This window comes from Alligator mississippiensis, chromosome 16, assembly GCF_030867095.1.
Source record: "Alligator mississippiensis isolate rAllMis1 chromosome 16, rAllMis1, whole genome shotgun sequence".
Lineage (NCBI taxonomy): Eukaryota > Metazoa > Chordata > Crocodylia > Alligatoridae > Alligator > Alligator mississippiensis.
In genome coordinates, this window is record NC_081839.1 from 23,099,617 (window position 1) to 23,125,455 (window position 25,839).

General features: G+C 47.0%; 1 protein-coding gene across 3 annotated transcripts in view; it reads right to left on the minus strand.

Moving 5' to 3' along the window:
- The window catches only part of KIRREL3 (kirre like nephrin family adhesion molecule 3), an 833,106-nt gene extending 808,863 nt beyond the window's left edge, over positions 1 to 24,243 (minus strand). The window contains exons 1-2 of one of the 3 annotated variants that reach the window (XM_019490185.2): positions 22,820 to 24,240; positions 20,978 to 21,278 (exon numbers count right to left, since the gene is read on the minus strand). In XM_019490185.2, coding sequence (XP_019345730.1) covers positions 20,978 to 21,032 — 55 coding nt within the window. In that variant the 5' untranslated portion in view covers positions 21,033 to 21,278; positions 22,820 to 24,240. Of the gene's footprint in view, positions 1 to 20,977; positions 21,279 to 22,819 lie in introns of all 3 variants that reach the window. The other 2 variants (XM_019490184.2, XM_059720056.1) reach the window with 2 other exon arrangements.
- Positions 24,244 to 25,839: the final 1,596 nt, after the last annotated feature.

The window sequence follows — 25,839 nt, forward strand, 5'->3', positions numbered from 1 at the left end:
AAACGGCCTGTAGATAAAAAGAAACCGGGTCTGAGACACAAAAGAATGTGCTTATCGAAGCGGTTACAGACATACTGTTGCACAGACAACTGCCGTTAGTCCTATCCTCACCCTGCGGTAGTGGCTTGTGCTCACCCTACCCAATCTGGACATAATTATGGCAATTAAGCCTCACAGCGCAGATGCATTAGCAGGGAGATTTCCACAGGTGAGTGACTTCAGTTAAGTGAGTCCCTGGAGTTGGCTTGCTGTTCGAGAGCCCTGTGCAGCAGCTTTGCCGTGCTGGTCAAGTACAGACAATGGAGCTAGTTGTGTAGTGTATGGAAATCTCATTACAATTAAGTACAGCACAATAAAAACAACTTATTACTGCTGGTGCATGCATTTATGCATACAGGGATATTTATTACAGTGGGGACCAACCTTTTTGGCAAGAAAGCCACAAATTAAATCCCCATGCCTTCCTGTACTCCACTCTGGCTCCTTCCCCTGCCCTGCTGCTCTGTTTTCCGGTCCCTTTCTGACGTGCCATTCTGCTTTCTGCTCACTGCCTTATTTGCCACCATGATGCCCGATCTGCTGCGCACCACACACAGAAGCTGCCCCGGTCCCTTGGGACATGCATGCCATAGGTTGGCCAGCCCCAATTTATTATATTGGTGTATTAGTGACAGCTGAAGGGTGCCCAGTTGCAACTAGAGTTCCCACTGTGCTGGGTGCTGTACAAATACATGGGGGCACATACTGTCCTATGTACAATCTACATTGACAGGGAAGAGTGGAAGTCATCTTAATTCTGTGGAGGAATAGGGAGACAGAGGTTACAGTGAAAGTTAGCTAAAAGTGACTGGGATTTGGAGTATTCAACCCGAGTCACCTGGAAGGGGCGGGGGGGGGGCCACAGGCTCACCAAGCAATCCTCTTCCACTAATCTGCCCCCCATACTGACAGACCCAAATCACTAGCTGCTTTTTGACAGCACAGGCTTTAGTTACTTACCCAACGCCACCCAAGGAGTCAACGAGAGAGCACTGACTATACCTCAGCTCTCCCCAGGCCCAGTTTCATTCTTTAATACAAGGCTGCCTTCCTTGCAAAGAACATGAAAGTGTAGCAGATGCTAAGCAGTGCAAACAACACAGCAAGCAGATGCATTCTACTCACCAAGCATAGAGTGGAAATGTATGGGAATGCAAATACATATGGCAAATTGCAGGGCTGCAGGGAGCATGTTATAAAGAGCTTGTGGATGTAGAGCCAGAACTACAAAAATGCAATTTCTATGGGTAGGATAAAGCAGGACATTACTCAGCAAAGCCCAGCTCTGCAAGCACAGGCAGAGAACCTCACACAAAGGCACAAACTCCCACTGATGCCATTGTTAAGCCTGTAGAGCAGAAATTTCTCTGGAATAAAAACAGAGCCTCTGACAATTATTTATCACCGTGCAAACATTTTTCTTCTGCTTTCATTGTTAGTACAACAGACCACATGCGTCTATGGACAGGGAGAGAGAGAGAGTGAGAGAGAGATGCTGTCTGGATCAAGAAAGGCTAAGATTTGGTTCCATAAAGAAAAATCATCAAGCAACCGGTTCTAAGACTTGAATATTAAAAGTTTAAAAATCACATCTGACCATCTTAAAATAAACTGGTACATATAATAATAATCCCAAGCAACGTTATATTAGCTGTTAACACAAAACTCCCTGATCAATTTACAGCATTTCCCTGTAAGCTAATAACTACATTCAGGATTGATTCAAGGGAGAGACTCTCCTGGGGCAGTGAGACTTGACCCAGTTCCTGCTGTCACTTGGAAGCCCTCTCTTGACTGTTCTTCAGCTGTCCTGATGATGAACTTAAACGTAACAGAAGTGGCAAGGGAAAGGGAAGCTAGCATGGAGAGGTTAGAAGCTAGATGAGTTTCTGGTATGTGCAACGTACAAATATGGGGACATGTGCACAGAGACACAGACACTACTGCTATTTCCCCACAGTTGCATTGTGATGCCGAGATGCTCTCACTCAATACAAAGAAAAATTTCTGGCATTAGGCTAAACTGCTCACTACTCTTCTCTGTGTAATGTTTAGCTGCATTCAATTGTCAGGACATCAGCTATAGATGCATTTAAATGAAGCTTCTTTCCATGCCAAGAGCCGACGGGAAGAGATCCCTATTTATAGATGCATCACAAAGGCACCAATATAGAGCCTGACCCTGCATTAGCAGTACACACAGAGCAAACAGGAGTTGAAATGCATGCAGAATCAAGGTCCAAGTTCAAGACCTCAAGGTTAGTTGCTGGAAGACAGCCAAAAGTAGTAATAGCCCAGTACCCCAGTTGGGTCACAGCTGCATAACACATCTATCAAGCAGTAGGAAAAGCTGGAAAGGTACCATGCAATTTGTGTAGTGGACATGCACAAGCTTGCATCAAAAGAAAAGGTGCGAATGGAAGCACATCTGCATGTTTTGTGTGTAGATAACCCCCCACCTCTCACTCTCCCAATTAATGGCAGGCATCGGTAACAAGCCAACTTCAGCTCCCTCTACCATCAGCCCTTTTCCTTTAGAATTAAGAGTGACCCTACAAAGGCTTACACCAAGCTCATATCCACAACAGACATCTAACTCTCACCGATGCCTAGGAGTTCAACATCCGATTACTTTTACAGATCAGGGTTGAAATAATCAAGTTCGTGTTAAGCCACATCTAACTTGATTGCTTAGCTCCTCACCGAATGCCGCAATCTTTACTTCCCTGCATTCTGTGCGCTTAGGACAGCGTAGCTCATGCTTCAATGAGGCCTCATATGGAGCTAATGGCTAGAAACTGGGGAAAACAGGAGAAATGTTCGATGACCTTCCTCTGTCTTTGTTCTCAGTTTCCAATTCAGACAGATAGCCCAGTTTCCTAAAACTGCAGAACACCTGTAGCTTCCAGGGGTTTCCAGCTGGAACTATAGGTGCTCAATGGTTTTAAAGAAACATCCATGAGTTACTGGGACAGCTCTAAAATGCATACAAGGACTGTGCTCGATGATTTAATTCCTGGGCCAGAGCTGCAGTTTGAAAAAGATGAGTTCAGGTTCTCAACTTATTTGTTCTGCCTAAGCATGTTGAACCATGAGGGAAATTCATTAAATAAAAAAAAAAAATCTCATTATTCCAATTACCATTGGAATGAAAAATAGGAGGTAGGATTTGACGGCAAATACAGGTACAAGAATTGGTTTCAATACAATAACAGAACATAGATATCATCCATTTATTGTTCTCCCTCCCAAATAGCTTAGCTTCTTTTTTTGAACTGCTGACTGTTTCTGTATTTCAGGTTTCCAGATCAAAGCAATTTTGCTAAAATTTCACTGGATGGGAGAGAGCACGCACGCACTTCTTGCAGCAGGGCTGGGGTCTTGTGGTGAAAGCACTGGACTAGCGATAGAGAGGTACAAGCTCAATTTCCCCATCATTTTCACACTCCTTGACCACGGGCAAGTCATTTCATCTCTACAGAGGTCTTGAGACAAGACTTAACTCCCAATTTGTTTCAAATTAACCATATTTACTTGTTGGCCAATTAACTCAAGGTAATTTAAGTTAATATGATAAGGGTCCTCTACCTCCATCCTGAGTCAAGGCAGGTCACATGCCCCCAGCATCCCAGGAGCCCCCTCACTCAATGGCTTGCTAGCCTCAGCTGGTGCTCATCTGCTCCAGGTGAGCACACTGGCCCAGCCTTGCCCCTGGGCTGTCACAGAGGAGACAAAAAAGGCTCCACCTTCTCCCTGCCTAGCTGTGGGGTGGGGGTAGAAAAAATAGAGGCCATCTGCTACGCAGATCTCCCCCACCAGCTTGCGGACATGGGTCTTGGTGGGAGCCAGGATGCGTCTGTGGGGCAGGGAGGCTCCGTTCTCCAAGCTGCAGCCAAGACCTGTGCTGCTTTCCGTCACGCTGGGAACTGTGGTGGAGGGGTGGAGAGGAGCCCCTCTGCCCCACTGCCCCTGCAAGCTTGGGGTGAGTGCTCGCACTGCAGAGAGGCTCCATTTCCTGCCCTCCCTGCCACAGCTCCCAGTCAACGAAAAGCGGTGCAGCTCCTGGCTGCAGCTGGGGACACAGAGTCTGTCTGCCACGTGGACCGCCCCCACAAACTGGCAGACTCGTGTCTCAGTGGGGGCCAGGTAGGCATGGCAGAGGCTCCATTCCCCCAGCTGCAGTCAGGAGCTGGACTTGGGGCCATGCCACTTTCTGCCATGCCAGGAACTGTGGCAGCTGGGGGGGGTAGCTGGAAAAAATGGAGCCTCTCTGCCACATGGCCCTAGCCTGGTCCCCATCAAGACTTGAGCCTGCAAGCTTGGGAGGGGTTGGGGGGACACAGTGCAGCAGAAAGGCTCAGTTCTTCCCCTTCACCTGCTGGTGCCGACAGCAGCCAGCTGGCAGGGGGTATGGCTGGGGTGAGGACCACGCTGGTCAACCAGGGGTGGTCGACTACTACTCTGAACCTGGCATTCTCCCACAGCCTCCTGGGAGGTGCAAGGGAGCACCCCCAGCTGCTGGCCTCAGCCCCTGCAGGCAAGCTTTGAGCCCCACAGCAAACAGCACATGTGTGTTGTTCGGTCCTGACCTGCTCTAGACAGCTTCAAGTAAAGCACTCTACTTCAAGCACTTCCACTTCGGGCTTTTTGAATGTCTGAACTTAGCCACTGTAATCTTAACAGATCAGTAACCAGCTGCGACTTGCCAATCCTATTTCATGTTTGAGCAGTGTCCACTAGAGAGACGCTGATCTTGGTTGAGTACTGCTATAATGTAATAAAATACTGGACATTAGAAGTTACTGCATATCACGAGCTCACGGTGTTTCTAAGGTTAAAGCAATATCCATGTTTTTCCAAACACTGCAAAAAGCATCAAATCCCACACGCTTGATCAGTGGCGCTCAACCAGTGCGCCGCAATTTATTAAAACATAAATTCGGTTTTCAAATGGGAATCAGTGTTAAAACTATTCTGCCACATTGTGGTCTGTGAGTTCTTTGCAACAGAGAATGTTCTGTATTATTTTTCTGTAGTTAAAAAACAAGTGAGAATTAAGAACTGGCATTGTCTGAGGAATGCCTCGAGTCTAACAAGGTTGAGAAGCAGTGTACTAGGTAGAAGGGAATTCAGAAGATAGATTTGGGTCCAGAGTCATTCTGTAGCCCAGACCCATCGTAATATTCCTTGTGAAGCAATTCCTTGTGATCATCTCTCATTTATTAAGGAATTGGGAAGGAAAGGCACCTCTCTGGCCCTGCCCACAGTCCAGCATAATCCAACATACTCCTCTTGCCTTACTATCTACAACAAGCAGTGGTGGGAGAGCATGTATGTGATGGCCAGGGATCCTGGTTTTCTCCAATTAAAAAAAAAAAAAAAAACAACCCTAAAATTTTTTAGGGTTACTTTTTTCTAACCAATCCACATTTTTCTGTGATTAAAATAAAACAACTATATGTAGTGGTGTTTCATTTTTTATTTTTTTTAATAAATCACAGAAAAAAAAAGTGTGGATTTGGGGTTACGTTGTTTTTTTTTTTTAAACCAAGAATTGGTTGTTTTGGTGTTTTTTAATTTTAAGTCAGAGAAAACCAGGATCCCTGGTGATGGCCACCAACCTGACTGCAGGATTTTAACCAAATATTCAAAGCAAAAAGTACCTAGCTGCTACAGCTTGCGCACAACAACTATAGCCTTCATGCATTCACCAAGTGGGTTACACGTGCTCTTTCCAGGGCATAGCTGCCAGCCTGGGAAACCTCCAAATAAATAAATAAAAACAGATAATTGACATGCAAATCTATTCAAGGACCCATTTCAATTTGAATTCTATGCATATGATCAGACACCAAAATGCAAATATATACAAATACACCCATAGGAAGAAACAAATGGGAGCTCTGCATAATGGGATTAAGGTCGGACTGCATCCAGTCGAGGATGACTGTACGAAGAACTTTTGTTCGCAAGACTCAGCAGCGTAACCTTTGTTGGACACTAGTCACACAGCAGCGAGTTTTGGCGAGAAATCGTCTTGGAGGTGCCGTATCTCTCTTAGGAGGCTGTTGGGGATGGACAAAGATGAAGGCAGGCAGCCTAGATCTGCCAGGGAGGGGTGAAGGATGGCTTCTACTGCAAGGAAGAATGGGGGTGGGTAGAGGACTATGAAGCAGGGACTGCATAAGCTGCTTTGTGAGACGAGCAAGAGCGGTCTGCTGCAGAGAGATGGGACAGAGGTTGGAATAAGTCGTAAGCAGGCTTGTGGGACATGTGGATTGACACTCCCCAGATGTGGGTGCCCAGACCACAGGAGATGCTCCTACCTAAAAGCACTTTAATATTTTCAGAACATCCCACTTTCCACTACATTTGGGCCACTGCACCCAGTTAGAGGAAAAGCTGAGGGTATCAGAGGCATCATGTTTTACCCTAGGGGAAGAAGGAAGTCCGCAAGGTAGTGCCAGCTCCTCATGGAGGGCACCAGGGCAAAGAAATGCCACACAAACCTGTTCCTCATGCGGGTCCCCTGCAGGTACATATATTGAAGTGTGAAGGGAAAAAAATCATTGTATCAGAGGTGGGCAGCTCCCCTGAGGCAAAGTGTATGGGATGGGACCAAGAGCCAAGAAGTAGGGATTGATGCATCTGGTTAAACACAGCTGAAGTGGAATGGGCAGCTGCTAAGACCTAACCTCCGTAGACAAGAGAGAGACCTCAAGGCTCGAGGGCTACATAACGGAAGAGCATCAGGGGAGGTTGGAGGATTCTTCACAAAATCTAGTCCCAAGTTCACCAGAAAACCCAAATGCATCCCATGTTCAGCTAGCTCGGGGCTCTAGGTACCTCTGGAGGCTTTCCAGGATTCAGGGGGTCTTCTCTTAAGTTTGTCCCCAAGTTCCTGCAAGACTTTAAAAGGCAACCATGCCTCGGTTTCCGCCCCCATCTCAAAAATGAAGATAAGGCTTGCTTCTCACTGTGCCAGATTTCCACTTGAGTTCAGCACGTACTGAAGAGACCAGATATCAAGAGCCAGAGGTTTCTCAGGAAGGTAGCAAAGCTGAACTCAGCATGTTGGACAGAGGACATTTTGACAGTCAACTGACCCCAATTACAGGTGCACAGCACTTGATAGTCTGGCCCCACAGGTCTGCAAAGCACGTGGGGAGGGGATGAGAGGCACTCCCCACTTACGCCTGTAAGTGTGAAATGCTCATCTCATCATTCATTGTACCGCACTTTCATTTTAAGTAAATATCTGTTTTCAATTAGTTCTTACCGTGAGGGGCATGCATCACTGAGAGTGCTCATTTCTCTTCCCTTTCATTATTAGATTAGAAGCCACTGAAGTTTAACTAACAGCATTTAACAGATACTGGTAGAGAACTGTTCTGCGGCTGCTAATCCACTCCAACCCCCAGAAGATCCGGAGTCTGAAACTTGCCCTTAATGTCAAGAGGGCAAACCGAACACCACTCACTTTCCAGGTAGTGTACAATGCTGCTATTCGCACCCTCTCCGCCAAGAGATCCATCTACTATCCAAGGTACTTCAAATAGCCCTGGGTTACCGTGCTATCCAAAAGCACCACAATATACCCTCATGATATCTGTGAAAGGTAACAATATTGTTACAGGAAAGCTGAACCCAAGAAGGCTAAACAACTGGCCCAAGGTCACACGTGATGTCACGGTGGAGCAGGTGACCTCTGGATCACTTAAGCCTCAGACCAGGGCTCCTAGGTAGCAAAGCACATGTGCTCTTTACCTGTCAGTCCCCCAGGTGCACCGTAGAGCTAGCAGAGCCTCTCTTCCTGACGAGCCGTCTCCCCAGCACATTCATGTACTGCCTGCTCAGCCCGCCGCAGCCAGTGTGGTGAAGTCATAAGCGTAATAGTACTATTATACTTTGCTCATTATGCTTCATTTTTATTACACGGTCTCATTAAGTTAAGAAGTCTCTGTGTTTAACTGCAACTCTCGGCCTCCACATGGGGGCTCCGGCCTCTTTTGTCGTCAATCATTTTATTGAAAACACAAGGCAAAAATTACTATTACACACATTACTGCCCATCAATCTATTCAATTGCCTCCCAGGACCTCTCTTTACCTGCTCAAAGCGTTGGGGCCAAATGAATCTTACCAATGCCTTTTTAATCTTTTGAATTTCCCAATAATTAAGAGTGGATTAAGGTTTCTCGTAAAGAACAGAAAGCAGGGGAGATGCAGACACCCAGCTTCACTTGCTGTCCAGGCACAAAAAGTGCACAGCAACAGATGGAGATTCACTGCGTGTCAAAGAATAAAGCTGTATTGCATTAAATCTGTTGCAAGAAGATTTGCCGAAATATAGATCAGTTACAGACCAGATTAATCTGGCAAAAGAATTAATACATTGCAACAAACTTGGGGCTAGCCAGGGGCACTGTGGCATCACTCCGATGTCACACCTACATGTTTGTGGCAGCAACACAACATATTGCAGAGCCCCACCTCTTGAACTCCTTTAGGTGATGGTACAAGATTAGATTTATGCTGCCTTTGTGGAAAGGCCAGGAGTACAAAGTTTTTTCGCAGTACCTACTGCAGCTGCAAAATTAGGTAGCACTGATTTAGCAAAACCCTGAGCACATCTAGAGCTGTGCTCAGTCTGTCAGAGCTGATCTGAGGCATAGGCCGAGGACCACGCTACATCTTCTAAACTACCTGTGGAGTTTGGAGCTTGCGGAAATGGAGCAGTGGGGAGCGAGTGCATCCAGGGTGCCCTGTACAGGCGGCACAGACAGAGACATACCCAGTTGATCAGCCCTGACCGTGCCCACTAGGTGGCAGGGATGCAGATCCGATTTATACAACCCCCCTCTCCTAACTGAATTTTAAGGTTGCAACATCCAAGTCTTCCTCAGGGTCATTTTGATATTTCCAAATCATCTTTTTTTTTTTTCTGTTCTGCTAGAAATTTTAGCTTTGGGGGAAAATTTAGGATGAAAGGAAACTTCAGAACACTGAAATTTCCCTGGAGGTAGAAACTCCATTCTCTGACCAGCTTTGTTGAGCCGTTTCCCATCCAGGGTCACAGCTCAATGGGACTTTGCCTTCCATTTGGGGAGGTTCCAGGAATGGCTGGGGGAAAAAGAGAGCCATCGGGAGGGGTCTACTGCCGGTGTAGTCAGGTGATGGAAAGGCTATATTTGCCATGCGATCGCAGCACCAAAGCACATCTTTGTTATGCATGAGGCTAGTTAACTATGTTTGTTACGCTTCTCTTTCCCTTCCTCCAAATCTATGTTGTTTGTGTGGCTTCCCTCCCCACCACCCCCAATTTATTCTTTGAAAGAATCAAAACAACTCACAAAGTCTACATGTTTGGGAAATCAAAAGTGGTACAAGGCACAGCACAGATGCAGAGCAAACGTGGGAGCACCATCACCTTGATACAATCGGAGCCTCCAGCTGAAGAAGGTGCAGAGGGCGAGTTAGAGAGGAGACTTTGGGAGGAACTCTGCACCTGCAGCACAGGGATCTGGGCGGCATACTATTTCCCTTTCCAGCCAAACGATTTGATCTAAAGGGGCTTTGAAGATTTCAAAGGACACCGTGTTTCCTAGTTTATCATGAGTGTATATCTTAAACCAATATTATCATTTGAAGCATGACCAGAGCAAGAGGAATCTTCACAAATGATTTCTGGCACGGGAGATAGATGCTTACAGAAGGAAAAGAAAAAAAAGAAAAGAAAAGAAAAAATCAGATAGGGGGGTTTTGTAACCCTGCAAGCCTAACTCGCATCCAGTCCAACAATACCGCGGTTATTCATCACTGCAGAAATCTATCACCTTACGACATTTTTACTATTATAGGCTTGACAGAAAGGACACTTCTGATCTTTTGGAAAGTTCCCCCCACCGCTCCTCTTTAAGCACAGGATATCCATATTTCTGACATAGTACTGCCAATAATGGTGCAATCTCTCTAACTGGAGGGGAACTTGCATTTTTCAAAAGGTCTACAGGCAACACACCCAGCCTTATTAGGGGCTCGTTTTCAGTATTTGCAAGAAAGAGAAACGCATAGATGGAGCACTGACATCAGGGGGTGAAATTCACTTTGCTCATGGACCAAAGTCGCTGGGTCAATGCACTGCTTCATCGAAGAGCTTGTGAAGAGCCAGATGCATCTATCTACCTTCTTGATTAGCCTCTTTGCCCATCATCTCTGCAGAGAAGCAAGGCCCCATCCCAGAGCAATATGCCTGTGCTTTCTTTATGCACTGTGAAAGGTCTCATTGAAGTCAGTGGTGTGCCATGCCTACTGTCAATGCCCAGGCAGAATCAGGTCCTACAGGAGGGGTAGGCAACCCCCGGCACATGTGCCAGACCGTGGCAAGTGAAAGCATTTTGCTTGCTTGGCACTCAGGGAAGAGACTGGGGCTGCGCTGCCCCAACAAGGAGCAGGCCCCTCTCAGCTGCCCTGCTGTCTGCCCCTGGCATGCCAACTTCTTACAAGTTGAGGTTGTGGGTGTTTTTGGCACTCTGCCCAAAAAAACATTGCCAGCCCCTGGCCTAGAAAGTAAAACAAGCTTAGGAGACAGATAAGACTGGACTTCCCTCTGCATCCCACTGACTGTGGTGCACCAGCCAAGGAAGTCTGCACTGCCTCCTCCAGGAGAGCGAACAGAGGAATTTGAGCTTGCGGGCACTGTTAAGAAAAAAAAAAAAAAAAAAAAAAAAAAATGCATGAAATTTTTCCCCTCTAAAAAAAAAAATGCAATCTGCCAATAGGGTGCAGGCATCTCTGCTTCAAATTTAAGTGAGCTCATTTCAAAACATGCACAGCTTTATTATCCAAAAACTCCCCCTGTCCATAGACCAAAATAAGCAGCAGCAGTGACAGACTTCACGATCAGGAGGACAAAATGCTGTGAACAACCAAGCCTAATTTTAGCATCTGTTTGTTCTGTTTTTTCAGCATGTAAAAGGGGAAGAGAGAAAGAGAGCGAGCGAAAAGACTGGACTAGCTGCTCCCAGCTTATTAAAGACACAGCCAGGAGCACAGCGGAGAAGCATTAAATCACACTCTGGGATTAGCTCATGAAGGAGAAAGAAAAACAACACCCCAGCAGGCACCACTGACCAGCAGTGCTGCTTTTTTTTTTTTTTTTTTTTGCTTTTTCTTTTTTTTTTCTTTTTTTGAGAAGCTGAAGGTTACAGCACTCCCTCTGACACACGCTGCCCGTGCAGCACCTCCTCCCTTTCACTGGGAGACTCAGGCACATTCATCATTAGTCACCAAGAATTGGTATTCTAGGAACAGTATTGTTTGACTCATGGTTCCCCCCCCCTTCTCTTTATTCAACAATGCCACGGGCTCACCTGCTGCATCGCACCCTCCCCTCTCCCAGAGCAATGTTTCGCTTGTCCTTTTCCCTGCCAGTTGGCATTGCACTGGAGTCTGTGCCCAGGTTGTAACAGCAGCAGATCAGTGTTAATCTTAACTCACAGGGAGCAGAGCCCAGCCATGGACATCCCACATAACTCCCTGCCGGCAAGCAGCCCATTCCTTTACAAGGTGGGGACCACAGATCCCTTCCCACATCTGTCGTGTCTCCCTCTAAATCCCACTCTTTCCCCACAAGTACAGAGCTGGGATTCAACCCTAAGACTCAAGTACTGCCCTCTTGGGCTCCCAGCAGAGCTGCTATCCGCTGGTGAGCCAGCCAGTAGCCCAAACAGACCCAGGAGAGTCCGACTAAACCTCACATAGGGAGCCCTTTGCTGGCACATCTGAACATATCCTTTTACTCCATGCAAGCGCTGCTGCTGCCACCACCAGGCTGCAATAAAAAGTGATAGAGCAGCCTCAGATTCTTTTAAATGACCTGGTTTAATAGCCAAAATCCATGGGTATCCCTCCCCACATGCTCCTGGAAGTAGTTTGAGTTAAGATACTCCACATGTCTACTGGCCAGCCCCACAACATCATAAGTGCAAGCTTAGGTTAGTTAGACCAAACCCTCAATTATCTGAATCTGCTGCGATTTCCCTGATGGCAGGCAGGGACCAGCAGGACCCCAATGGAGATGATGTGCTCAAGGCAGCTGGGGCTGCAGTGGACAGAGACACTAAAATGCCCACCTGAATGTAATTTCACATGGGCCAGAGGTGGGAAGAAAGACGCATTAGATGATGGGTCTCATCTGACTTGTAATGATTTTGTCTGTGGTTATTTTTGTGCAGCTGGGAACAAGGGCTGTAGTCAGCTCCTTTCCAGCTGGAAACAGAATAAGTTTTGCATTTGGGAATGAAAACATGTTGAGAGCAGTCCCCAGCCTGGCACGGGGATTGATCCCCCCCCTCCCCCAACCCCTGCAGTTTAAAGATGACATGACTGGCTACAAACTGACCAAGATGTAGTGGGCAGTGCCATCTCTTCTAAACAGCAGATGGAGATGCAAAGTACGGTACACCAAGGAGTTCCTCCTGTGGGGGTAGCTTAGAGTAGGGGCTTGGGCTTCCTGTGCCCATCAAGTAACATCTTGATTTATTGGCCTGTTATTAGAATCTCCTCCTCACAGAAGATATGCCAGATCCCTCAGCCCTCCTGACACACCCGCATGGCCAAGAGGAGCTTTTGTTCAAACAGCTGTGGCTCATTCAGTGGAACTCATTGCTCTTCCAGTGTGCGTGCAAGCTTTGCCAGCAGGGGCCAGCTTCACCCAGGTAACATGACAAAGAAAAGCCAGAAAGCAAGCCTTACAACTTAGCAGCTTTTAGAAAGTCTAGATCCAGAGCCCAGCACAGGACTTCTATAACTTGTTAACCATATACAAAACAGTGCACGGCCCAAACCTCATCTCTGCGCACTACTTTCCCCATAACCGCCGATTCCAGTCAAGCAATTCCTAATTTATGCAGGTGAAAGATTAGAATACCAGGCAAAGCCCTGTTTACCCGGCAAAGCCACAGGAGTAGATGAGATCATAAAATGCTGTAGCTGCTAAAGCTGCTCCAGGTTTAATCAGGCTTTGTGCTTTCAGCCATAAACCAGCCTCTGCAGGACTCGGGAAATGAGACTGTTCCCTACTTCACTTCAAAACTTCACAGGCTAGACAAGGTGCATTCCTGGAGCTGGAAGGGGACATTCTGCAAGGGTCAGGATGTTTGATTTAGTGGACAAATGAGCTGTTCTTGGACCCATTGCAGCCTCAGCTAAACTGTTGAAGAAAACAGCCATCATATCCCAAGCTCAGTGGGGTGGATTTCATTGAAATCAGGTGGTGTCAGAGACGAGCCTTATGAGCACTCACCTGAGAGCTGTAGAGACAGATTATTCCTGCCCAAAGGCAAATCGCAAGTGATTTGTGACCCTCTCACCACCCACTTCCCCTGCACCTCAGGGCTCTTCTGCACCATTCCCTTCCCAATGCCCTTTTACAAGACAATCTCTTCACAGCAAGTCAGCCACCTGGTCTCCTACTCTTAACCGGGCTCCATTCTTAGTTTGCTTTATGGCTTTCTAATACTCTCCCCACATGCTCTTCATCACCATCTTTAGTCATAAAGCATCAGGTTATTCACGCAATTTCTCCCATTAGGACCATGACTCTGCACAGTGACACCAGCTGTGCCAGTGACAGTGCAGTGGACCAAAGCCAATCTTCCTTGGGAGACTGTAAATACAATAAACCAGCCAGCATGCACTTAAGCCATCAGTACGAGCTTGGAGCTGATGAGCTTGTTCCATGGTCTACAAGGAGAGGATATCCTGGGGCCATAATTTAAGTCCAAACATGACACACTGATGCCCAGCCCCTCTCCACTGAGAGAGGCAGGAACTTCATGGAGGAATACTTTTGGCAGCATATTTTTGATCAGAGCTAACGTTTTCATCTTTCTGGTGGAGAAGTGGAAGTGTGTCAAGATTGCTCCTGCAGGGCAAGCATCCCGATCTGAGGGGGTGAGAAAATGCCATTTTCAGAGCAAGATTAAACATCTTCCCTCCGGCCTCCTATTGAAGTACCTTGGACATGGCACACTCCAGAGCCTGCTGGACTGCCAAGGGAACAGTTTCCTAAGCCAATCCTAGATTTGTACTGCCTTCTTCTATTTCTGGATCCTCTCATCCCACAACGGCTAGTTACTAGCAGCAAACCCCCCCAGCCATACTCGCCGTGATAGCCGTTATGTGAGTTCAGCTGTCTTAACTTGTTACTGAGCATCCAAGTGGGGCTGACATTTATTTAATCCTCATAGTAACGTTTCAGTAAGTACACAGTCAACATCGCATGCTTATGGAAGACATTTGCTTCCAAGCAGCTTATGCTAAATTGCAGTGATATAAAGGAAACACTTATCCAATATTGACATTTACTGACTCTTAGCAGTATATAGATTGAATATTCATTTACACCACTGGAAAAAGGGGGTGAAGGGAAGAATGAGGCCCTTCATTTCAGATCTTTCAATGTAGTACAGAAACATTGAGCAAAGCGAAACAGAAGGCTGTCTGCCCTTAACAGCAGGGGTGGATATGTGGGACCAGGGCTTTTCATAACCTAGGCTTATCTTCAGCTTTGGGGCAGAAAGCCATCTTGGTCCAATTCACTAAACTTTCCCCTGCCCCCCGCCACTGAAGTGATGGTTTGAGGAAATCCTCTTCTTACAACAAAGCACAGCTGTTCACAAGACTGAACTCTGGGCTTTTGTATTTCCCCACACTAGGACACAGGGTTAGTCAATGAGGTTTGCCCTACAGGACATACGCTTTAAGCCATTAGGGTCTGTACGGCCAAATCTATCCATAGTTTAGTGAAGCTGATTCCAGTGGAGTTAAGCAGGACAGGAATCTGCCTTTTACTACGTAGAAAATTACCACAGTAACTCCAACCCCCAAGCTTTCCAGGCAGGGGTTAATTATCCATCATGGGACCACACTGCTCAGATCTGAAAAGTGTAGTCCATTAAATACTCTTCTAATTACTTGCACATGGAGGCATCTATTACCCGAGTTAAGAACCTGAAGTGGCTGCATTAGTGATTAATGAATGGCATTTAGGGCCCAGCTCTTAGGAAAATGAGTAAAAACCATGAAAAACCATGACACGTCTACACCACCACATTGGGCAACACAAGGGAGTGCCACAGTACAGCACACCTGCTCCATGCATGTTATGCCCTGAAATACCACAGATGTAATGAGGCCAGCTCAGAATAGTGCCAGGTTTGTGTTAATAAACTTGCTTGTTGCTGGGTCCTGGCACCACCCTGGCACTTGCATCAACTTTCAGGACATAGTGCACAAGCAGACAGGCTATTCTTCTCCATGGTGCCCTCTAGTGCTGTTTATTTGATGGTACAGACATGGCCTTCATGTCAAAAACACTACAGCTTCCAGCAGACAGAGTGTAAGGTTGCTGTAGTTTCTCTGCAAGTAGGGGCATTGAATACACACACGAAGATCCAATTTTATCCCCAAAGGTAATGCCTGAATCTAGCTGCAAAAGTATTCTACCGCCCTCTTATAGCCTGTAACATTTAAAGAGCCAGGAAGTGCACAGTCAACTGTTAAAAGGTGTATTGAAAGTGCATTTTAAATTTCAACTGATTAATACACTGCAGTAAGGAAGGGCAGATTCAGGCCTCGTATAACAGCTGATTAAGCTGTAAACTTCAAGACCGCACTCTCTGCTTTGCTTTAGGGGGTGACTATCACAGCAGCTCTCAAGGAAGACACAAATACCTGAGCATAGGTCCAAGCAGGTAAATAATTTAGAAAGGCCTAGTGAGTTTTAATAACTGTTTAGCTCCAGTGTCCAGGACCCAGGCCTTGGATCCAAAATTCCCCAAACTATGGGCATCTTGACCTGGTCCCATTATTAACAAGATCCATACACGGGGTTTTCACCATTTCCAGTTAGCATAGTTTTGTGCACACATTTCTTTGGTCCACGCTTCCCATCCAAGACACTCTGGAGATGTATAGGAGTCTGAATATGGATCCATGACCATTCCTCAGACTGCAATCAATTCTCAGCACACAATGCAATGCTCAGGATTTAGCTTTCATTAAATTCCAACTGAAGGGGTAAAATCCTGTGCAATTTTGGATGAGCCAAAGATTAATACTGCAGTCTGAAGAACACATATGGGTCCAATGTGATCTCTCGGTAACAGCAGGAGACTTTTCAACCCCACAAACTGAACATGCTGGGACAGGCTGTTTTGAGGGCTTGCTGTTTCATCAGTTGTCTTAAGTCTCAACAGATCAGTTCCAGACTGATTTGCAACCAATTCATTTAATCACATACTGATTTATAAGCAAGCCTGCACGTGTGTCATTACAGATTCAGGGCCTCATTCATGGCCCATTGAAGTCAATGACAAGAGCTTCCTTGCCATTAATGGGAGCCAGATAAGTCCTTTCATCAAGCTTTGATGAAACTATGCTAATCATCATTAGGTCAAGGCTCTCAAATCCAACCTAAAACCCCAGTCATGGTTTCTATAAAGTCAACATCCAATGTAATAGTTTTAGAAATACAGCCCTGCAGTCTTTAAAACTTGATTATGGTACCACTGGGCTAGCCCATGAAAGCCTGAATGCAAGGTACAAAACTAAAATAACCAGAACTCAATAACCTATTTTCTGTTCACACTGGTGAATGCAAAGTAAACCTGCTTTATTAGGGATGACAAAATGCACTGCATTTAAAACACTCTTTACAAATGAACAATATGATATGGGTTCTCACCAGGTTTCAGATCCATCTATTTCTGGGTAAAGAGGAAATAGAAACCCAGAATTGTTCATGCTGCGATATGTGGTTGGAAGGTACTGATCCAAAGGGCAAGTAACACAGGCCAGGATCTTGTATCTATATGCTGATCCTGACTAATGTTCCTTTAAAAAACAGAAACAGTGAGGCATCCAAGACAGCACAAAAGTAACTGACACCTGCTTGAGATGTACTGCATTGTGTAAAGCAGATTGCACGCTGTACACTGCCCAGAGACCTCTGCATAACCTTGGAACAGGGAGGCTGGCTACAGATGCAGCCTTAGCCTCGGGACATGAGCCGGTACTGTGAGTTCCCTTTCTCCCTCAAAATAAAGAGGGCTGGACAAGACGCAAGTGACCCTTTTTATGACTGAAAGCAGCTTGTTGAAGAGATCTAGCTTGGAAAGACTTCTTTGGTCCTCACTGAAGGAGAAACAAATCTCGTACAAACCCCAACATACAAGAATGGACTGGGCAAAGACCAGAGGCAGTGATCCTGCATTGGCCCCTGGAGATGGCATGCACTGAGCGACAGGGCAGTCCTTTTCCATCTCTAGTTGGTAGCTGATTTCTCTCCCGTGTAGCCTCGAACTCCAATGGCATTGATAAACCTGCATGCCTCAATCAGCAAGATTTCCCATCATCTGTACAAAGTGCTTTCTTACTGGTAAGCCCTAAAGCTTTTTTCCTTCCTCAATCATTTTTAGGTAGTTACTGCTTGTTGCGCCGCTAGCGACTGCTGAAAAATAATTCCCTTCCTAGGCTTCCTTTGGTTAAGTCCTAAAGCCCATTCATTCACCCCCTTCCCCTACATCCTATGCATCCATTTCCCTTTGCTTCCCCTGAACAGCCTCAGCACAGGAGAAAATTCCCTTGCCCTGCATGGGGAATACCAGGAACCATACCAGCTAGTTCCCCCAATAAAACCGCCTCTCTCCCAGCAAGGCAGGAAGAATTATGAAAAGTGAGAATTGTAGCACATGTCCTCTGAGCTTGTCCTCCAGGAGACCCTTCTCTGGATCCTCTTCCACGTTTTACAAGCACATGTTTGAGAGGAAGGTCAGTCTGTTGCTGAACCCAGCTGCCCATTTGTGTCCCTTTCCCCCCACTGCCATGCAGAGGCAATTGGTTGAGTCACCAGCCCATGTATGAAGCTATTGGTTATACAACTCAGTAGGATGTTCACTTTCCTTGGCAGTTACCTGCTCATTCCTGCCCTCTCCCCGTAATGCCATTTATCTCCCAGCTACTTGCCATGTGCCTGGAGTTGGCTTGACGTCTCTCATCAGCTTAACCTCGCCACTCCCGGAGGTCAGATGACAAGCCACCTTTACATTCAGACACTGCTAATAAGCATGGATCCCTCTGGCAAAAGGTTCTGGCTGAATTGTAAAGAGAGGCCAGGAAAGTGATATCAAAGGGGAAACCTGCACCACTCCCACCAAGCCTGGGGTTTGCCTGCTCCTAAGAATAGCAATACGGAGGGAGATTCACAGGCATACAGGGCACTTCAGAGCCTGAGGGCAGTTCTCTGATCCTAGAGAGCCAGGTAACATCAATAGAGTCCATTTAATTACGCCAGACTTATACCAGAAAGCCTGAGATCAAACTCTATCCCAGGAGCTACATGGATGCTATATATAATGTGTGCGCAGATGAATTCTGTACTGGAAGAATTTTGTAGCATAGGCATAAGTTAAGGAGATGTTCGAGAGAAAAAGATATCAATTCCAGAAGGACTGGCATAAAAAGATGCAGCGAGCCAAGCAAGACAGACCAAGGAGAACACAAGGAGCACTCGCCAGCAAGGGCCCGGACTTGTCTCCACATAGGGCCAAGTCTCCCCCCGCAGAATTCGGCCAGTTCATAATGAGATTGGACATGTTTATACCTGCTTCTCCTCAAACGACCATGCCACCTTCCCTATGCCCAGGTCTGCAACTGCATGCAATGCTGGAATTAGCCAACACCACTGTTTTAAAGCTAAGCTGCAGACTGTATTGCTCTAAAGGGCCATACTTCCCCGGGAACAGCCCTGAATAGACTTCAGGTAGCATCACCTTGGGCTCCTGCAGTAAAATTCCACTCTTGCGCCGAGGGGCAAGGTTAGAACGAGGCTGGAAGTGCACCTTCACCAGACTTAAACCTGGCTCTAATCTGCCAGATGGCACAGGGCTTCAGTGCTGCTATTTGTTGCTTCCAACCTCTCCTCTCCCAGGCAAAGGGGGAAAGGAATAGACAAGATAAAAATCAAGGCAAGGGAGCAGGGTTTGTGGATGACAGCGTCAATTTGCTTCCCACCAAGGGGCAAAACGCATCTCTACCTGGCAGGAGGTAAATTGCACTGTGACATTATCCCTGGCTTCCACCAGTTGCTTTGGTCCTGACAGCTTAGGGAAGAGAGGCAGCAATACCAAGGAGGAAAAAAAAAACAAACCCACCGCTAATAACAAAAAACCTAAAGAAACTCCACACAAAAGACGTTGGGAGCCGTCAGCTTTCAAAGCCAGAAAACAGGCTTCTTGGTTTGTTTGCAGGGGATCAGACAACAAAAAAGGCTACAGGAAGATAATTTGTTCTCACCAGGCTGGATCTGACCCCTTAAAGGCACAGGAATCAGTTGCAGAAGAGATTGCCACCCTTAATTATTTTGTAATATCTCTTTATGCAGAAGGTACAGGGAAGCAGGGCGGGCTGGGACCGTAACCCAGTGGATTAGTTACTGGACATTTACATGTGAAGCCGATTGAAATCTGGCTTTGAAGAGTGTCTGAAAATTATTCCACTAAGAGGCTTTGGAAGGATGTACAGGGAAGCAGAAACATGTTAGTGGCTCACCTCAGAAAGGAGCTGCACTTCACACCAGGAAATCCCAGCACAGGCAAGTTGAACTGATCTCCCGCCAACCAAGACACATGGGGAAATACAGATCAGACTAACAAGGTGCGCTAAGCCCCCAGGATGCACAACCCATGAAAAGCCTGACCTTGGGCTATGGCACAACAGCAGTGTCAGTGGCACTGTAAGCTCATTCCTAAAAGCCTGATTTTGATGGGCATTATTCCCCAGTATTGCATAAAGTCAACGTGCTTCAGAGAAGTCTGGGGTCAGTCGAGGACAAACCCACCAGAAGGTCAAGGATCCTACTTGGAAGGGCAGCAGCTATTTGCGTTTCTCAAGCAAAACCTGTGCCCAGGTTAAAGACACTTGCAGGGTTCGAACAGAAGTCTTGCATCATGCATGTGATACTCACATGCTTTATTATGGGCCCAGGAGAATCTGTTCTGCTTGCCCGATTTTCACATATGCCTTTGGGCCAAATTCACTGCTGCGTAGCACAAGTGAGTGCAACTCCAGAGACTGCCGTGGAGTGGCAGCCACTGATGGATCGGGCTAATGGACCTCCGCGGGGCTCCTCAACTCCCTCCAGAACGAGGCACGAATGCCCCGCGCGCTACCTGTACCAGACAGCACAGCACCTGCATCACACTAACAACCGTGGCTGCCTTGCTACCAGACCCCACCGCACCACACCGGGAGCGTGCGGTCAGGGTGGGCGACGACCAGAGCGACATTTCCACTCCTCTCCTGACGCCACACAAGGGACCAGATCAGTGGCACGAAAGCCCCTGGGCTAGTCGCCGGGCTGCTGACCCCACATTTCCCCGTGCGTGCCAAGCAGCGGGGCAACGTGAGCGGACCTGGCAGTGGCAAGGCAGGGCGACGAGGCCACAAGCCCGAGGGCTCCTGCAGGAGAGGTAAAGTCAAGTAGCTCACGCTGCTCCGAGCTCTTCACACCCGGCCTGCTCAAAAAGTGCATTAGCCTCGATTAAAAAAAGAAAGAAAGACTGGCTCGGGAGCCCAGCTGCAAAACTTCTCCAGGCGGCGGCCGGAGGACGAGCCAGGCTTCCCCGCGGCCGCGGCGCCTGCCCCAAGGAGGGCACCGCCGGGGCAGGAGCAGGGCCGGGCCGGGCTGCCGCTCGCCAAAGTTTTCCCTTCGTTTCATCAACAGATGGAGGCGCCGCGCGGGCTCGGAGCTGCGGGAGCCGCGGTGCCGGAGCGGAGCCGAGCCCTGCCCGCGGCGCAGCGCAGCGCGTCCCCCGCCCCGAGCCCCGCTCGCACCTGCCCACTTCGCAACTCCCGAGTCACGGCTTGGGTCCTACCTTGGCTGAGCAGGAAGAAGCAGAGCAGGAGCAGGTCTGCGTGGAAAGCTTTCATTCCTCGGAGTTGGCGGGGAGAAGGGGCGAGGAACTTGGGGGCTGCCGCTGCAAATCCGGCCTCTCGGTGTCGGCAGGGATGGAGTTGCTTTCAGCCGCCTCTGCTCGCCCGTCTCCTTGCTAGTGTGCACGCTCCTTGCAGCTCCATCCTCGGTGTCTCAGCATCCCAGCCACACAGCCTCCTCCGGCGGAGCTCCTCCCACAGCAGTCACCGACTTGACTGACAGAGCAAGTCTTCTCTACCAGGCTGGGGGTGGGGGGAGGAAAAAAAAGTAATAATTAAAGAGGGAATACTTGTTAGAAACCTGAAAAAAAAGAGGCAAGGCCATTCATCCCCCCCCCACCCCCCCACTCCCATATATGCTGCTATCATCATGGTTTCAGACAGAAAAAACAGCCTTTGCTAGGCAGTGGGTATCTAGGTCTTTTTTTTTTTTTTTTTAAGAGATAACAGTTTTCATTTTTTTTTTTTTAATTTTTTTTACAGAAGCAAAGTTGACACATGGAAGCAGGGAACCAGATGCACACGCGGCTAGGGTAGGGGAGGAGAAGGAATGTAAGTATTTTTAGGTCAGATTTGGGCTCAAATCAAATGCATGCAGCACTGGTTTTGTTCAAATAAAATGTATGCGTGCAACCAGCTGAGTACGTGCCAGTTGCAGATGAGGAGGGTGTGTATATAGGTTTGGGCTCTGGAGGTCTCCCACCTTGCTCCCTTCTGTAGGGGTTGGTGCCAGCTCTGGGCTGCTGCTCCCTTAAAAGGAGCCAAAGAAACCGTAACAAACCCAACTGGTTTTCTGGTCTTGCCTTCCCTCTAACTTTCTGAGCAGGGAGTCTGCGGTTCACTGGCTTCTCAAAAGGCTTGCAGGGGAACACCTGGCTATTTGGTCACTGCAAGGCAAACACCTGAGCTCATCATTACCCTCCCTACCAGGAGACTGCAGCCCTGATGCTTCCTCTAATGTCTCCAGCTTGTAGCTACCAGCCTCAGGGCCATTTCCATCCCTTAGGAAATGGATTGCTCTGTCCAAGAAAGAGCCGAAAGCAGATGTAAAACTGCACCAGTACAGTTGTGTTCATGGTTCAAGCGACCTGGTTGGGACTCTGCAAGAACAGGGAATCTAGAGAGTGGCTGGGTCGAAAACACTAAGCACCCAACCCAACTCCCACTGAGGAGAGCAACTGTCTATTGGCTTCACTAGGAGCAGGGTTGAGCAAGCCAGCGCCAAGTTCAAAACAGGTATCATCAGAAAGATTTGAACACCTGTACTTCAGGGCAGTCAGCTGAAAACTATCTGGGCTTGAGAAGAGCTTCCCCATGGGCAAGTTATTTCAAGAACTCTCCACTTCAGGTTTTCTGCAGCATCCCTGGAAGAGCCCAGCTGCAGGCAGGATTTAATCAGAGATGGGCCACAGGTTTGAATAGCTACAGTTATATGCATGCCCTAGCGCAGAAGTAGGAATGGCACTTCCTGGTAACCCAACCACCACCACTGCATAATCCTACCCTAAGCCATTGCTGCATACCATTAAACTGTCTGCATTTCACCCCAGAAGCACAAGTGTACCTCAGCCACTGGCTAAATTATTTGTCAGGTAGAAGGGTGTAGGTTGTACGCGTATTGATCTAAGGACAGGTAGAAGGCATCTGTGCACTGCAACCTCCCCACCACTGAGGAGATGAGGCCTGCCCATTTACACCACCCATGCACATACCCAACCCATAGCAATTAAACAGCATATATTGCTTAAGTGGTCCCAAGCACCCCCTCACCCCAGCAGACTTACCCAAGACAGGAGCCTCTCAGTTTGGAGGAGGGCAAGGATCAGTTTTCCAATGCAATTCCAGTACCAGCAGGAGCCACGCTTGGAGCAGATGAAGCTTTATTTTCCTCAGACTGGTTTCTTCCTCCTTAAATGCATCCAAAACCACAAAGCCTTCCATTTTGCTCCCAATGTTGCACATCCAAGTCATTTCTGCTCAGGAGATGGTGCTTAGGAGGGAGATAATTGTGGTGGCTTGGGGGTTTTCAGGGTAGGGCTCAGCATTCAAAACAGCAGGTAGGAGCTACACCACTGGCTAAAAACAAGGCAAAGGCCCAGAGGTGCCATTCCTTCTCATTCCTGCCTGCTTCCTCACCTCTCATTTTGCAGCACCACAGGACATAACCTGCCACAGCCACCACCAGTCATTGTTGCAAACATAGCTGAAGATGATGGTCACAGCACAAGAGGCGAGTGCTAGGAGGAGCACCTCTGGAGCATTCATTTTCTCTAATCCAGGCCTCCAGACTCACAAGGATGATAGACAGGTCAGAGAAAGCAGCATCAGAGAGAAAGCATTCACTTGTATGCAGAGAAAAAGAGATACCTTCTCTCCATGGAAATATGCTGAGTCCTACCAGGACCATCAGCCAGCCCTGAGGATCACAACCAAGACCCTTTAAAGCATCATGCTCCAGGAAGGCAACTAGTCCAGCCACTTCCAAAGGAAAGGAAAGCAGCCACAAAACTAAGTGAAGCCCAATAGCCACAAGGCAGCATCATGTAGGGAGGCTCAAGACCCACCAAAAAAGCCTCCTTTACTAATGGTTCAGGGAAGGCTGAACAAGAAAAAGACCTCCCACCTTTCTGGAGCTTCAGTTTTGTTTTCAAACAAAACAGGCAAACAGTTCCCAGACCCTCTACTCCCTTTGGTCCATGTTGGGTTAAGAAACTCCAAAACAGCTCTTCTCAGGAACATAGCACTTCGCGTCCCACTCTGCAGGTCTCTGCTTCCGTTTTATGACTTCCCCCAATTAGATGACACAATTCCACCTCCTCACAGCCTAATGAGCCACAGCTGCCAACCCTTCTCTGCACGGGGACAGTCTTGAAGGGCTCTTTGTTGAGAAAGCTTAACTCCTTGCTAGTTCACACCCAGACTGGCCACATGTACCCAAGCACTGCCCTCTGCTATGGATAATTACTGTAGTATTTCTATTGTGTGTGTTCACCTAGAAAGACTCCAAAGTTCTTTGCATTCCTACCAAAAAGAAACATGAACCATAAAGAGAGATCAAGTATCCTTACTACTGGAATGCAGCTATTTCTGGGGTGGAACATGACAGTGTGTAGACCATGCACAGTTACACTGCCCAACAATTAAGGACAGGAAGTGAGGAAGTTTTCTGTATCCATTTAAAATTGCAAGGGGGCATTTGGGGACACTGAATGTAATTACAAAACGAGCATTATAAAGTAATTATGTCTTTGGAATCTAATTACTTACAGCTGTGCCTTTGTGCTTAAAGGTGAACTTCAAAGGGAAATGGTATAGTTCTCTCAGGTTTTTATGGTGATAGCTGCTAAAAATTTTGAGTAGTCAGGCTCAGGGTTTGTCTATGTGAAAACTTGCATAAGTTTGGATAAGCTGATGGATATTTTCATGAAAGCATGCTTTGGTTAGCTGTCACCTGCAAATTTATAAATTAAACTAAGCTAGATTTAAACTTAACTAAGAGCAGCCATATATCGCATAGCACTGCTTTAACTAAAACTGGATCAGGCTGTCACTCCTAGTTGACTATGCTAAGGCCAAGCCTACAGTAAGCACCAGTAGAATACCATCCAACAGAGACAATTCCCTGGATTTCCTATGATTTCCTGACCTGCTGCTCAGCCTTCTCCAGGGCAACTCTCCCTCCATCCTCCATGCCCCCCACCACTGCCCCCCACTTAACATATGGCATCACAGCAACTACAGAGCCCTGCGGCACTGCAGTCATGCTCTAGAAAGTAAGGATTTTTTTTCTAGTTGATTACATGATTTTGCAACAATCTCCATCTTCTGTTTCCCAAAAACATAATATTGTTTTGTCACCAAATTGCTACTTAAGTTTTCATAGCTGGAGGGAGAAGGCACCATGCTAAGAATCAAGATATCTAGGGCCCAGCTGTCCATTATATGAATGCAACTCCCTCTGGAGTTTATTTGAGAGCAGCTAATGAGATAATCAGCTCCTTCGATTTTCTATTCTTTCCTCTGCCACTGATGTGCTCTAATATTTTGGGCAAGTTACTTTGGCTCAGATCCTCAAAGATATTTAGAAGCCTAACTCCTACTGAATTTGATGGGAGTTAGGTACCAAAGTACCTCCAAGGATCTGGGCTTTCACCTCTCTCTGTTTCCACTCGATCTGTTTAGTGTCCACCTGTAAGATAAAAGCAACACCTCTGGCTTGGAGCATTTAGAACATGTCAACAGATAATGTAAAAAATATCAAAGGAAATGAATTTGCATTATTTTTTGGTGAAAATTTGCCTGGTTTTGAACAGAAAAAGCATGAGAGCTGATCACGCACATACACGCACACTTTTTCTATTTCCAGCAAACAAATGGGAAAATTTCAAATTCCAGGAAAAAGTCCATTTGTCATTACAGCGTAAAATTTTCAGAGAACTTCAACCACTCGACATAGTCATCTTTGGAAAGCTTCTTAGATTAGAAGTGCCAAGTCTTATGTAGTCTTTATTTACATAGCTCTGACAGAGTGAAGAGTCCCAGGAAACTGCCCTGTCATTGTAGAGACCAGGTGTTAGGAACAAGGATTTTATCATGAGACACTTCACATAACAGACGAGATGAAAAACAGCAGCTCAGGTAGGCACTAGATTGAGCAGACATGCTTTGTTCTTCACTCATATGTAATTACATGCTGCAATGACTCATCAAGGTCAAGGAGGGTTAAATTTGCATACTAGTGTCCAATTCCCTTGCATTACACCTCTTTGAAGAACACCTTCCAGGTGTTTGTGAGCCTTGAATC